The 15,462-nt window shown below is 46.5% G+C and overlaps 2 gene segments (V, D, J or C); both read right to left on the reverse strand.

The window, feature by feature from the left end:
• Positions 1 to 7,166: 7,166 nt before the first annotated feature.
• LOC116872865 lies at positions 7,167 to 7,994 on the reverse strand. The segment is given in 2 exon segments: positions 7,167 to 7,594; positions 7,727 to 7,994. Coding segments are annotated over 2 exon segments (474 nt in total).
• A 2,475-nt stretch (positions 7,995 to 10,469) lies between these two features.
• Positions 10,470 to 11,025, reverse strand: LOC116872876 (the record flags this gene model as incomplete). The annotated part of the segment is given in 2 exon segments: positions 10,470 to 10,831; positions 10,950 to 11,025. Coding segments are annotated over 2 exon segments (438 nt in total), but the record flags the coding sequence as incomplete, so codon positions are not given.
• Positions 11,026 to 15,462: the final 4,437 nt, after the last annotated feature.

Genomic DNA, 15,462 nt, shown 5'->3' on the forward strand with positions numbered 1-15,462 from the left:
GACCACACAGCAGAGGAGCCTGGTGGCCATGCAGTTTCAGGGCAGAATGGGGGAAGCAGGGGACATTTCTCCAGTTTGGGTGTTGGGGAAATAAGACCTGGCTCAGAGTAGAGTCAGACAGTGACCCCTTCACCCACCCCTTATCTCACTGTCTACCTTCCACTACCCTCCACATCTGGTCTTAGACCTTCACTGATATGGTCTCTGCTCCAGGCTGCCTTTCCTCTGTGAAGTAGCGCTGCAAGGTCCTATAATGTTTGCACTCCCCTATCTCTCCATCGACACCCTGTACAGGACCCCTGGTTCCGTCTGACCCAGCCACACTCCTGCATCTCATTTCCTTGTATGCGTCATGTTCTTCTCCTCCCCTGGAATCTTTTTCACAGGCTGTCTCTTCCACCCCAAACATAGGTCCCTTCTTCTTATTCCTAGATCTCTACTCCATTCCTCACGTGGAAAAATATCCCAGGTACATTTACTCTTCCTTGCAAAAAATAAAATTTTAATTTAGCTGAAATAAATGAAGGCATTCATTTAGACATTCATTTAAGAGGGGATTTGTTTAGTTGAGACACAAAGAACACCACAATTTCAGTTGCATTACATGAAACTTGAACAGCAAAGCACACCGTAAAAATGAAAACGTAAGTTACAGATTAGGAAAAGATGTGAGGGATGTGTGCAGAGGATGATGATTCAGTGTGGAATTATATGTTCCCCACAGTTGCCATGGGAAGAGGTCATAATACTCCACAAACTTTCCACTGCCACCCAGCTAGACCGCAGGATGGCCTGGGGAGTCCCAGCCTCCCCCGACCAACCCAGTTGCCCAGGCTACTGATGGGGGAAGGACACATGGGGGAAGCTTGGACTTGGAAAACATGAATTTGCTTCTGGATTCTGCTTCTACTAGACCACGAGACCCTGAGGAATTGACTAACTGTCCCTATGCTTTTTCACCTACAAAGAGGGTATAGGACTATTTGATTGGGCTGATTGTTGCAAAGTGTTAAAACATACAATATCTACAAAGAATCTAGCACACCCAGGGGGCTCGGTTGCCACTCCTATGTTGGTGTCACCCAGGACTTGACAGGCATCGGGTTGTGAGGGCACTCCACACGGACTGGAGACACTCAGTGTGGGGACAGATGTGGAAACACCCAGGCCATGCCTGTGAGCCTGGCTTCTGGTAGTGGACAGTACTCCAAGCTCAGGAGGACAGGAAATGTCTGAAAAGACTGAACACCTCCCTTTTAGGAGAGAAACCTCAGTGGGAGCCTGCCTGTTCTCTCACTGTTAGAGCAAGGCTGGTAGGTTTGTGGACAGAATGCTGGTGACCCCACAAGGCTGTGCCAAGCAGCTGGTGTAGAGAGGCACAGCCGAGAACAATGGCCCCCAGGAGCTCATGCGCAGCTCAGAGTCATAGTCACTGAACTGTTGCCCTGAGAATCGATCCGAGAAGTTTCCTTTGCTCTTTGCATACCTTCATAAAACTCTAAGAGGACCTGGGGGGCCCTGACCTGGGGCCTCATGATACCAAGGTACACTGGGCTGCTCAGAGACAGGGGAACATCTCAGAGTCACTAGCTGTCCTTTTGCTTTGATCAGGTGTCTTGGAGTTTGGGTGACTCTAGCCTTCACTGGTCCTGTGGAATGCAGACACAAAATGAGCAGGGGAGAGCCCGATGGCTTACCCAGATAGTAAAGTAGAGAATTCAGGAGTCAGCAAGCTCCAAAGATCAATGCTGTCCTTGCCCACTGGACTGATCTGCCCGTGGGTGACAAATTCTCAGCCAGCAGAGGAGCCTGGAGCCCAAGGCTCAGCGGAGGTGGGCAGCACTGTGCCTCTTGTGCTCAGGGTTCTGGTCCTCTTGGGTAAGAGCTGAGCTCTCTGGTTCACTCTTCCTGGATGGAAGGTAATTCTGGGATGGCACTGCTCTGTTGGCATCACCCCACAGAGAGTGCTGCCCTGAACCCTAGACTCCCTTCCCATCTGCAGGCAGGAGGGCTGGCTTCTGGCAAGGTCCAGGCCCACGCAGCTGCCCAGATGTGTCTCTGAGTCCAGCCTCCTCTGTGGCACCTGCCCACCACCCTGCCCCTCCCCCACCACTAGGATGCCTGTTTACCTCCCACCCTCCCCACCTTTAATTGTGCTGGAGCTCTCCCGCCCACCAGTGCATTGGCTGGGGTGAGGAGCTGGCTGTGACTAAACCCTGTTCCCACTCTGCCTACGTGTCCTCCAATCCCCTTTCAGATGTCAGGTTCACAACAAGCTTTGTCATTACGTTTTCCTTTCCCCCCGGCAGCATGCACACACCCGTCCTGACTGGCTAGTGCTGCAGAATCACCAAGATTCAGTCCATCTGATCAGATCCAAAGGGGCCTGGATTGCTTATGAATTACTAGGAGTACAGATTCCCCAGAAACCATTCCAGGACTTTATCGGCTTACAGCTCAGGCTTAACCAACTCAGGATTTCCTGCCCTCAAGCCCAGAGCAGGTATAATGTTCTGGATAGTTTAAGTCTAGCCCTCCAGATCCGTCCTGTCCCGAGACGCTAACCTCTGTGGATGGTATTATCTGGGGTCCTTTTTCCTCTACCTTGCAGTTGAGTGTAGCTCCTGGGAGAAATGGCAGGAGCAAGGAGGCAGGGTCACCAACTGTCCTGGTTTGCAAGATCTGTTCCCTCGGCTTCCTTCTCCAGGTCATGTTTCAGAGTCCTTACTTTTCCCTGCTCAAGGCAGCAGTGTCCCTTAGCTACAGGGCTCGAGTGCCCAGAGACCCACACTTCTCATCCTCCCAGGCCAGTTGTCTCAGGCAATAAGAGCCACACGCTTATGCCAGCCATAGAATGCTTTCTCCCTTCCCCGCCTTCTGGCTTCCCTTTCCCTGCCACACCTGTGTACTCCTAGACATAGCAAGGGAAAATGAGACATGGAGACTGTATTTTGATTTTAAAAAAGGAACAAAAGCCCAAACATTCTGCAATTAGCAGTAACAGAAGTTCTAACATTCTGCAATTAGCAGTAACAAAAGCCCTAACAGTCTGCAATTAGCATTGCTGAGATAGTCAGCAGAAGTGTAGAGAAATATGAATGTGAAAATAAACAGTGTGACTTGGGGACAAAGACTCTAAAGAAGATGCAGGAAGACTATATTCCTTACCTCCTGTCACCTAGCAAAGTTCAAGTCAGGGCACTCGCCTCACCTCCATGGTGGGCAACACAATGCTCCATGCAGATCCCTCTTTGGAACTCTCACTCCGAACCCCCACTCCCTGGGGTTATGCCTCTCACTGTGCACCGCCCTTGGCTGCAACAATCTCCTTTGATTTCAGCATCAAGAAGGGAAACAGGTAAATTTCAAGGTGAGTGAGAAAAGTTTTAAATATTAGAAATAGTTTAAATGTTTGATAATTAAACATTTAAAATAGTTTAAATGTTTGAAAGCCAACAAGAGCACTGGAATCTCAAAGCAGGGATGTAAAGGCAGGTAGGGTTAGTAACCATCAGTTTATCATGGTGCTAACTGGTACAAGCACGTGGCTCATTGGGACAGGCATTGCCCGGAACAAGAGACATAATGCACTCCTTCTGGCTTGGTGTCTGCAGTGTAAGGGCAACCTAAGATCATGGTGAAAGAATGAAGATGGCTTGTAAGGCTGTGTCAAAAGAATGGAAAATCATTGAATCTACCCTAGTGTGAGCTCATGAAAATGTAGAAGGACCTTAGTGTGGAATACGAACAAAGAATGGTTACCAATGGAAAGGAGATCCCAATAGAGTCAAGGAGCAGGTGGTGGGGATAGGAAGGTTTGGGCAGATAGTGGGATGACTAATTTGTGATTTTGGAGGGGGAGCATTTTCAGCTCATGAGCAAGAACAAGGAATGGGACAGCCACAGGAGAGCAGAGCAAGAACTAGAAAAGAAAGACTCATCTTGGAGTTGGGCAAACATGCTTTAGACAGGATGCAAAAGACATGTAATGTAAAAGAAAAAAAAGATAAATGAGACCTTTTTTTAAAGATTTCATTTATTTATTTGACAGACAGAGATCACAAGTAGACAGAGAGGCAGGCAGAGAGAGGAGGAAGCAGGCTCCCTTCTGAGCAGAGAGCCCCGATGCAGGGCTCGATCCCAGGACCCTGAGATCATGACCTAAGCCGAAGGCAGAGGCTTTAACCCACTGAGCCACCCAGGCGCCCCGATAAATGAGACTTAACAAACATGTTAAATTTCAGCTCATCCAAAGGCAATGTAAGGAAAGCTCATAGGCAAACCACCGTGGGAAAAGAGACTCCGCATATTTAATGGTCCAAAGACTCCTACCTAGAACATAAAAATATGTCTTACGAAGCAATGGTATCAAGACAACCCATTTTCTTAAAAATGAACAAGTATAAAAAGCAGGCACTTTACAAGAGAAAACAGGAAGATGGAAATGGCCAAAAAGCAAACATCATCACTCATTGGTGAAATGCAAATGAGATCCCACTGCACTCCCCATAGAATGGCCAACAACAAAAAGACCGAGGTCATCAAATGCTGGTGAGAATGGGGAGCCCCGGGAACCCTCCCTCCCTCCGTATTGTAAATTGGCCAGTCTGAAAACCTGTTCAACTGTTTCTAATGAAGTCAAACGTGCATCTACCCTACGAATCAGCAATTTCACTTTTCTGCCTACACTTGAAAGAAATAAATGCATTTAGCTATAATTACTTGTATAAGAATGTTCAGAAGAGCTTTATCCATAATAGTTCAAGCCTGGTACAACCCAGATATCCATCCGTAGGTGAATGGATAAACAAATCCTGGTATATCAATGCACTGGAATACCACACAGTAATAAGAATAAACTACGGATAAACCCACATGAGTACATTTCAAAAATATTAATTTTTGAGAAAAAGAAATCAACTGAACAAGAGCATTGACTATATGGTTCCATTTATATGAATGTCAAGCTCAGAACTGTCAAAAAGATAAGTTTTTTGGAAATAGTTGAGGAAGCCCACTTCAGGATACACAGACTGTATCATGCTCCAGGAGAGGCCATGGAAGGTTTGCAGTGAGCTGTTCTCATGGGCAGAGGATGGAGACAGCAGAAAGCTCAGTTAGGTCTGTTAAAATCAAATACAGAGGGAGAAAATACAGACAAAACTCATCTAGTCAGACATACAAAGCTTAATTCAGCTTATTTTGTAAGACCAACACGACCTGGGTCATTTCTTGTTTATGCCTCTGGAAATCATAAGCAAAAATTTCCCAAGAGTGATAGGAGGTAACCCCAGATCAACTCCCTATTATTTAAGAAAATTCCAACGTCAGTTTTCTATGACTCAGGCATTTATGGGAAATCAATCTCTCAGTCCTTACATTTTGTTTTTCTGAAGGCACATGCATGAGATTTTCCATTTTATATCCTCCTGGTTCCATTTTAGATTGAAATTCTTTCCCAAGAAGTTCAAGTATAAACAAAATGTGGTGATAAAAATCAGAAAAATGCTTAGCTCTGGGAAAGAAATTGATTGGAAATGCGCACAAGGAAACTTTCTTGGGTGATGGAAATGTTCTTTATCTTGATTTTGGTCATGGTTGCACCAGTGTAGACATTCATCAAAATTTACCAAGCCATCCATGTATCATGTATTAATTTGAGTCTTTTTACTCTCTACTAATTATACTTTAATAAGCTATTACTTAAGCATAAGTCAGTGAATTTCCTGAAAGATGGGAGATATACATAATTTTATGCTTGCGTTCCCCATGCAACCACACACAAGTAAGAGAAGACAAGGACACTCACATACACGAAACACTGAGAAACGTGACGCGTTCCTGGAGACTGAAACATATAGCACCCAAATTTGGCATTAAAATAAACTAAACTAATAAGTTTGCTAAGAAGTAGCTGAGGATCATGGCTGAGTTTTTGAGGGTCAAAAATGTAAAAAAAAATCCTCCAGTATTTTAGAGATTATTCTATGAATCCTGAACTGTTGTAAACTCCATGGTTTGGAAAATTGGTCATTTATCAGTTTCACCATTCAGCATCTCATTAGGCTTTCAGCAGCTTAGCTTGGCCAGTCTGTGGATTGATTACTTTTCCAGGCAAGCAGCCTGTACCTCTCTCTGCAAGCAGGTCCTGGGTGAGCCAGCAGCACCTTTGCCGGCTCAGGGGTGTACAAAGGGAGCATGTGACCAGGGGTGTGCGGCTCATGGTGTTTGTACTTCCTGTAAAATCCAACTATGGAAGCCCAGTCTTGGAGTTAATGGATCCCAAGCCAGGCAATGTTGATTTTGGGTTGACTCTACCTGTAAGGAGTCAAGGAGGGAAATGGGCTGTGGAGAGAATAAAATTATTGCCCAATATCCTTTTGTAATGTTTTACAAGGAAAAACCCAGGGAGCTCATGAATCTCCCACCAAGCCAAAGGGGTGGTAAGAAATCGGTCCCTTCCTTAAGCTACCCTCCCTGAGCCTCAGAAGACTCAAACCACTGCCCTACAGCCACAGGCAGAGACTTAGTTTGTAGTCCCTTTGGTTGTAATAATGCTGTTTGATGTATCTACTAACGTTTCCCTAAGTGGCTTGTTTACTTGTGTGTTGTTGTTTTTCTTTTAAAGATTTTATATATTTATTTGACAGAGAGAGATCACAGGTAGGCAGAGAGGCAGGCAGAGAGAGAGAGGAGAAAGCAGGCTTCCGTCTGAGCAGAGAGCCCGATGTGGGGTTCGATCCCAGGACCCTGAGATCATGACCTGAGCTGAAGGCAGAGGATTTAACCCACTGAGCCACCCAGGTGCCCCTACTTGTGTGTTTTATAACTAGTTATTAAGAGGTTTTGTTTGTTTGTTTGTTTGTTTGTTTGTTTTCCTCCAGAGAATTTTTGCAGAGTATGCAATGGTTTTGACCCCAAGGCAACTTTCTGTAATAGTTTTAGATCTGGAGAATCCCAGACCATTCAGGGAGTTTAAAACTGCTCAGCTGCTTTCTGCTTTGTTCCTGTTCATTGAGAAGAAAGTGAAATATTAATTTCACGTGAGATGCTACTTGATCCTCTGTTTTACTCAATTACCAGAATATTCCAGATTGCATGGAATAATATTAGGAGCTCTCCCCCGGCACATGACGGAGCACAGTTCACAGTGAGGGCCATCCTGCTCAGCATCGGGGTAGGGTGAAAGCCTCAGTAGGGGCAGTTTTTCCCTCATCCTGAGGCAGGGACTCAGGAAGGAGTCTCCATGCTTGCAGCTGAGTTTTTTGTGCAGAGAGCAGCTGGCTGAGCCATGCTGTGGATTCACTGCTGGCACAGAGGTACACAGAGGTCTGGTTGGTGCTGGCAGACTCCAGGGTCAGGGGGAAATGCTTCTGCTCCTTTCGGGAGACGCTGTACCCTTCGGCAACATCCCCTTTGGTAGTGCTTGGGCTGCCACTTGAATAATAGATCAGCCTCAGCCCCTGTCCTGGGTCTTGTCGATACCAGAACATTGCAAAATGGTTCATATCCTGAGAACACTCCAGGGTCTTCTTGGTTCCTGTTTGTATAATGCTGTATCTTGGCATCTGGGTGATCTCAGCATCCATGGGACCTGTTGGCAGAGGCAGACAGAGGGGAAGGCGAGGCTTAAGGAGTAAACTGCATCTGCAAAAGAAAGGGAAGAGCTTGGAGCTGGGATTTTGCAAAACCTTGGCACTGATTTCCAGCTGGGTCCAGAACTCACCTGCTCCCAGCAGCCAAAGAGTCACACAAAAGAGGTTGAGGTTCATGGCAGAGGCAGGACAAGAAGAGGGCTGTCCCACCTAAATCCTTTCATCCACAGGACCGAGAAAGGGAGCTTGGAAGCCCTTCTCCAATGCACAAATGAGTCTCCGTGGGATGTCACTGCATCCCACCCCTGCAGATTGTCTGGCCCAGGGTCCCTTCTGACTCAGCTCAAGTAGGGTCAGCTACTCCTCTCCTAACATTCTTTAGCAAGGCCTGCAGGGGAGATGGGGTGTGGCTGTGATGCACGGAGTTTAGGGTACGCCACACCCCCTCGGTTTCCCATATTCCTCTGAGACAGTTGCTCCTCTGCGCCTGCCCCTGGCGTCAAGGCTGCCTTGCCCAAATCCTTCAACTGTGGAACTCATTAGGGTTTAGAGGGACCGCCCACCTCTTCCATAGCTAGGTAGCCGAGCAATAACTGAAAACTTCTTCCACATCTGCCTGATATTGGATCCAGGCCTAAGTTTTTCTTAACCCTTTCCTTCCCTTGGCTGCTCTCCCAGCCCTCCCTCAGAGCCCCTTTGATGTCAGTGGCATCACAGTGCCATCTTGTGGCCAATGCCTGCAGTTTCACCATTACCTCTTCTGCAATGGCCCAAGGGATGCTGGGAAGTGCTGCAGAGTCAGCTGGGAGACTATCCCAGAAGTAGCATTCTGCAAATTTTACGCTCAGTTTCCTGAAACCCTAATCTGAACACCAACGCCTAATCCTGACTCTATTCCTTGGAGCTACCGTGCTTAATCTCCCACCCTCTTACTAAACAACTATCACATATCTGACAGTTAAGCCTGAATGAAATCTCCTTCAAAGCTATCTCAAAAAAGGGAGAGGGACAGAATGGGAGGTATGGAAGAAAATAGTATTTAGTCTAAAATAGGAAGGAAAATGAAGAAGATTGAAGTGTAAGGAGGTTCTTTTATCTCTTTTACTAGAAATAAACAAAGATGCCCCTTCCACCACCAAAGGGCCCCTCCAAAATACAGATCCACGGAAGACTAGGGATACGATGAGATTACCTTCAAGATGGGGTTCAGTGTGTGTCAATAAAAAGTAAAATCGGAATATAAGAAAAATACAAGACATCTTATAAGATAATATGGAATCAAGGAGGATGCAATATCTAATAGGAAAAATAAGGATGGATGGAATTAAAATAAGCAAAGGATCATCTACACTAAACGGATAGTTTGTACAAAGTACATCTGCTCATTTAGGCAGCAGGGAGTGAAGAGAGTATTATAAGGAAGCTGAATCTGCCAGGGTTGTGTGGAGAAAGGCGGCAAAATTGGAGACAGGGTCCAGGGAGGAAGTCCCCAGAATGCCATTCCAAGGATAAGGAACTCCTAACTGTGCCCTAGACTTTCTCATTCCCACAGACACAGGGCAGCAGCGCAAACAGTGCTTTGCTGATACCACAATTAAAATAAGACCAGGGGTACCTGGGTGGCGCAGTCGGTTAAGAGTCTGACTCTTTATTTTGGCTCAGGTCATGATCTCAGGTCCTGGGATCAAGCCCTGCTTCGGGCTCCATGCTAAGAGTGGAGCTTGCTTAAGATTCTCTCTCTCCCACTCTATAAGTAAATAAATAAACAAATAAATAGAGGAAAAAATAAGACCAGGAAAACTCCTTTCCAAGGACACTCATTCTCTGGAGAAAGATATTTGGTATCCTGAGCTACCACAATTCTGAGTAGATTTGAAGTGACTGTAACCCCCTTGCCAGCTATGCAAGTCTCAGGACACCTCCGTCATCACTGAGTCTGTGACATTCTGTCCCAGTCTAGGAGTCCTGGGCTATCTCCTCAGGACACCCAGAAACCCATGATCCGTGATCCTATGAACCCAGAGCATGGCTTTAGATTCCATAGACCCAATCCACAGCTTCATGCACTCCAGTGGAAGATGTTATTACTGCATAATTATTTATATTTATAACAGGTAACAATATAACAATATATAATACAGCAAATAAAACAAGTAAAAAGGAATAGGGGCACTATTATAAAGAAAATATCCTGTCTTCTCACATCAAAGAATTCGAGGAAATAATTTCAACTCAGAAGGCTTGGGTATCGAAGAAAACACACCATCTCTAGGAATCTCAGAGTCACTCAGGGCATCAGGGTAGGTAAGGTTGGGGAAGCCCATTCAAGTGCTGTGGGCTCACTGCCAGGACTCACAGTGCTGGAAAAATGACAACAAACAGAGACAGGGAGCCTCCCAAACTGGTCAGAGGAATTGAGGTCTTCTCATTGTTATGGGGCTGGTCCTTCCACCACCACAAAAGCAGTGAAGACCAAACACGAAGACAGGCTGCTAATCTGTTGCTGAAGGTTTCCAATGTTTCAGGGACAGAAGAGGCTTTAGAGGAAAGAATGTGCCCAAGAAGGTGGTCAGGAACTTTCCACATGCCCAGCCACAAATCTGTGCAGACAAGGAGGTGTGTCCGCTAACAGAAGCCTCAGGTTCTGTAGCAGACCCCTTGTGTCCCCGACCATCAGTCCTGGGCTTGTAGCTATACTCTGGTTCTGGGACTCCTGGAACCCAATGAGTCAGAATGGTTTCATCCACCAACATTTACATGCATTTCGGGAGTTTATCTAGAGTCTCTTCCTAGCCAAAGGACAGCTGATGTCCAAATCTACTTCTTGTCCATCAGGGAATGAAGAGCAAAGGGCAGACAGTTTAGGGGCTCCAGCTACAGCAAGGGGAGAGGAGTCTGAGGTTTGTGAGGAGCAAGGAGGTGACGGTGCCCCACTGTGGTGGGACTGCTGGCACAGAGGTACACAGCTGAGTCCCCCTGCTCTGCACGCTGGATCTGCAGAGTGGAGCGGGTCCCCTCAGACCTCTCAGCAGAGAACCGATCATTGGTCATCCCTGATTTGTCCAATTCTTCCTCGTTTTGGAAGTAAACCAAAAACTCCGGGCCTTTCCCTATGGTTTGTCGGTACCAATAAAGGACAACATGACCAGAAATGGGATCACAACTGAGAGTTACATTTTGGCCCCTCTTCGTGACCCTGTGCCTGGGGAACTGGGAGACTCCAGGTCCTGCGTGACCTGTGGAGATAGAAGTCGGGCACAGTCAGGAGAAATGGATTGTCCTCCTGGCACGTAATCATTGCTCACACTCACACACAAGCATTCACTGAAACCGCTTGGTGTTCTGAAGACTCACCTTCCCCCAGGAGACAGAGGGTCACCCAGCAGAGGAGCCTGGGGTCCCTGGTGGAGTCAGGGCTGGGCTGGGTGGTTCATCAAATAGAGGTTTTCGTGAGCATGAGCCGAGAAGGAGGGAGGTCCCTTGTCTGCACAAGGGAGTTCTCACAGTGACATCACTACCTCTATCAATTCCCCCAACCTCAGGAGACACGATTTATGTTATAACATACATGGATGACTAATTTATTTATAAGCTCCTTTCTTAACAAAGTCAATGCATAGGTTGTCCTTTTCAGCTCCAGTGCCGTCTGGAGGCAGTGGCCTCACACTGTGTTATCTTCTCCTTCACCCATCACACCTCTGTCTGCTGGGCATCATCACTGAGATGTGTCAACAGCACCTTTAATACAGGGGACTAATGGGGAATTCATTGTCTCATCTGCAAGTCAGGATCTCAACTATTCTATCACCACCCCTTCCATTCTCTCAGTGACACACACTCAACATTATCCATTTTGTGGGCAAGAATGGGCACTGGGGTGGGGGTGGGTCTCAATTTCACCCTAGAAGTCTCTTGAATGCACTGACTTATTGAGAGATACAGGGATGAAGAGATGCCCTGGGAAGCTACCTGAGCTGGCAGCTCCTCTTCATTCTGCAGGTCAAAGACTGTTGTTCTCCCTGTGTTCACTAGTCTTTGTGTAATGCTATGTCTCCCCAGCCCACAGCAGAGCCTCATGCCATAATAAGTCACCAGATATTACAAATTAGGTTCTTTCTAGCTTATTTGTGGAAGAAGACTCAACCTCATTGGCCTTCAACACTGGTGTATAACATGGAAACATATCATGGTAAGAAACCTAGGAAGCTGTGTTATAGTTAATTTAATTCTCCCTTTGTGAGCAGAACTTCTCATTGTTCTCTAGCCATTAACGTCTGTCCACTTTTATCAGGGGGTTCACTGGAGTTACAAGCATCCTTTCCTTCAGAGAGAGAATGAGAGCACAGAGGACTGGATGGGTGGGAGCAAGGTGCTGGGGACAGGGAGGATGACTTTGGCTCTCCACTGCTTGCCCAAGAAAACACAGCCGAGTCCCCCCTAACTGGGAAGGCCACTCAATGAACGCAGTAAAAACGTTTGGTTGACTTGTTGGAACGTTGTCAAAAGGCTCTGCTTCACGGTTTCACTATTCTCACTCAAGTGTTACTGCTCATGTCTTTCTTGTGACCGGGTGTTGGAGGTTCTGAGTGACCCGTCCGTGGAGCCAGCAGGTGAAGGAGACAGTCCTACAGATCTACTTGGGAAATGACTACAGTCTAAGCAAGGTGGACTCAGGGATAAAATATCTTTCCATGTGCCTGGAATTGCTTCCAAGATACAAAGAACAAGTGTATATAAAATCATGGAGCCCATGGTAGGGAGAGGCCAGCACCGGGCATCTCTACTTCCCTGACGAGGGCTCTGGTCCTAGGACATGGAACCCTGCTCCTGTTCACCATAGCTCACACAATGTGTCGGAGAGCTCCCTTTTTCTATTCTCTAGAATATGTTGTACAAAATTGAAATTATCCATTATTTGACCAATTTGCAAAATTGGACTATAAAAGTATCCATGCCTGGTGTTTCGGGTGATGGGTAGGCATTAGCTATTGATTAGGTTACATTATTATTTCATACATCCTCATTTCTTTCTAATTTAATGACAATTTTCATAGTGTTCTTTCACAGTTTGAGCTCTGTTCTATTTTTAGCTATCTTATCTTTTTTTTTAAAAATATATTTAATTTATTTATTTGTCAGAGAGAGAGAGCACAAGCAGGCAAAGTGGCAGGCAGAGCCAGAGAGAGAAGCAGGCTCCCCACTGATCCCGGGACCCTGGGATCATGACCTGAGCCGAAGGCAGCGGCTTAACCGACTGAGCCACCCAGGCGTCCCATAGCTATCTTATCTTTTTTATGTTTAATGTTATTTTTACCGTCCTTCTTTTCTCATCAGTCCTGCTTACAGTGCTCATTTCCAAAGCAGTGGCTGTCATTGTTGAGTTTCATGAATGTATTTTGGTTTTTGTTTCACCTATTTTTATTCTTTATCTTTATGATTTTGCTTCTTCTACTTTTGGGTTAAGTTATTCTGTTCTTGTCCTATGTCCTCAACTTGATATTTACATGATTACTTTTGGAACTCTTAAGTTCTTTGCATCTATAAATTTTCCTCTAAGTACAACCTTCGTATTCTCAGTATCTCTTATTTCTAAACATTAAAAATTCCTATTTAGATTTCTGGTAAAATCTCAGAATTTATTTAGGATTATGTTTTTAAACTTCTAAATATGAGTTGTTTGGCTTTTTTTTTTTAAATAAAGGCTACTTTTTGTTTTTTATTTTCATCTTCAATGTATTGTTATCAGAAAATGTGGTCTCTGTGATACCAGCACTTAAAAACTGATTGCAAGAAAAGTCTGCAGTCAGGACCCAGAAGATCTAGAACAGAGAGACATGTTAACTGTGTCCACCGTTCATCTGGGAAACAGGTGTGCCCAGAAGTGGCCGGCCACTCACAGGGACCTTGAACATGAGCATGAGTGGGAGTCAGCCATCACAAAAAGGAAGAGTCCATGCCCAGTGCAAGGAAATAGAGTTGGAGTTCTCTGAGATGGGAAGGGATATGGCAGAGATGAGAGCCAAGCAGTGTGGTGGGAACAGAGAGGGCCAGAGAGCTGTGCAATATAGGCCTAGTGGTGGGGAGATGACAGACCGGGCAGGGCCTTGTAGGGGGACTGACCCGATGGGAAAGGCTGGCAGGAGCAGAGTCTATACCAGGGCATTAGAGAGGGATGCTGCTGAGGTGCCAGGGAGGGACAAGAGGGTCTCAATGTATCTGATTTAACCCTATATTGTTCATAATACATTGTATTGTTTATACAAACACCTTCCCAGCTAGAGAGGCAGCTGTTGAGCACAGAGAGAACAAAGGTGGAGACATAGCCACCTGACAGCTGGGCAGGTCCAGGCCAGGCTGAGAGTGCCCTGGAGTTGGGTCTCAGCACACACTGAGGTTCACCCTGTATGCACAGACCACTGCAGCTTCCAGGGCTTCTGGGCTCCTGGGAGTATGCAGAGGGCTCTGCTGAGTCCCGGGGCACGGGACCTCCCCCTTCCTTTTTTTGTGCAGAGAGGAGGCAGCTGGGCAATGCTGTGGGAACACTGCTGGCACAGAAGTACACAGATGTCTGGGAGGGGGTTGTGGACAGCAGCTTGATAAGGAAGATCGTTATATTTGGCCTAGAGGCACTGTATCCATCCGGGACTTCTCCATTTGCAGAGGTGCCAGCACTGACTGAGTAATGGATCAGCCTCAGCCCATGTCCATGGTCTTGTCGATACCAGTACATGGAGTTGTGGTTCATATCCTGGTGACATTTCAGTGTCACGTTCTGTCCTGTCCTCAGGACCTGGAATTTGGGGGTCTGAGTGATGCCAGCATTCAGCGACCCTGTGGGGAAGGAGATAAAGCTGATGTCACAGACAAAACGGAAAGGCTTAGGGCTGGGACCTTGAAATTTTCAACAAGGAAAGGGACCCAGGGCTTGCCTGCCTGTAGAAGACAAAACACCACACAGCACAGGCGGCTGACGCTCATGGCAGGGGCAGGGCTGATGGAGGGGTCTTCTGGGTCTGTGGGCTGCTGAGCCTGGGAGGGGGCTCTCCAGGGAGTCATTCTGAGATGTCACTCTTCCTGCCTGGGCCCCAGAGCCAACCCTCGAAGGGGCCACACCCCTTCTGCAGAGGGTCAAAGAGAAACATCAGAGTACAAGTAAACAGCCTAGGATGGGAAGAAAGGACTTGTCCGAATTAACACAGGTCTTACAAGTCATTCTTCACCTTTTTGTGAAACAATATGTAACCTTATGTACATTCTATTCCTGTGACCTAATCTCTCATCAGTGCACTGGTTTCACGTATGCATGTAAAGCCTATCTCTGTAGGTTTTTTTTTTAAGATTTTATTTATTTATTTGACAGATAGAGATCACAAGTAGGCAGAGAGGCAGGCAGAGATAGAGGAGGAAGCAGGCTCCCTGCTGAGCAGAGAGCCCGATGCCGGGCTCGATCCCAGAACCCTGAGATCATGACCTGAGTCGAAGGCAGAGGCTTAACCCACTGAGCCACCCAGGTTCCCCCTATCTCTGTAGTTTTGAATTGAGGAAAATTCCTTAGGGCTTCCTGATACCTTTTATGACTCATGTGTCCCAGATACTCCTTTAAGTATCTGTTTCTTCTTCGCTTCGTTGACCAACATCCCGTTAACGTCCTTCCAGCTATAATTCTCCTGGTATCTGGTTTCTAAACCTCAGGGTCAGGCTCATCAACTCTTGAGGAGCTGTTTTGCTCGGTTTCTTATCAGTTCACTAACGGGACACCTGCCAAATGTAGCCAGAGCACCTTTGTGCTCAGTAGGGCTCTTACTTCCCATGTTTGGGGTGAGACAGTGGCAAGCAGAAACACCTCCAGCCTGGGACTGACGTTTCT

The sequence above is a fragment of the Lontra canadensis genome, unplaced genomic scaffold (assembly GCF_010015895.1).
Source record: "Lontra canadensis isolate GAN:19392208 unplaced genomic scaffold, GSC_riverotter_1.0 scaffold2, whole genome shotgun sequence".
NCBI lineage: Eukaryota > Metazoa > Chordata > Mammalia > Carnivora > Mustelidae > Lontra > Lontra canadensis.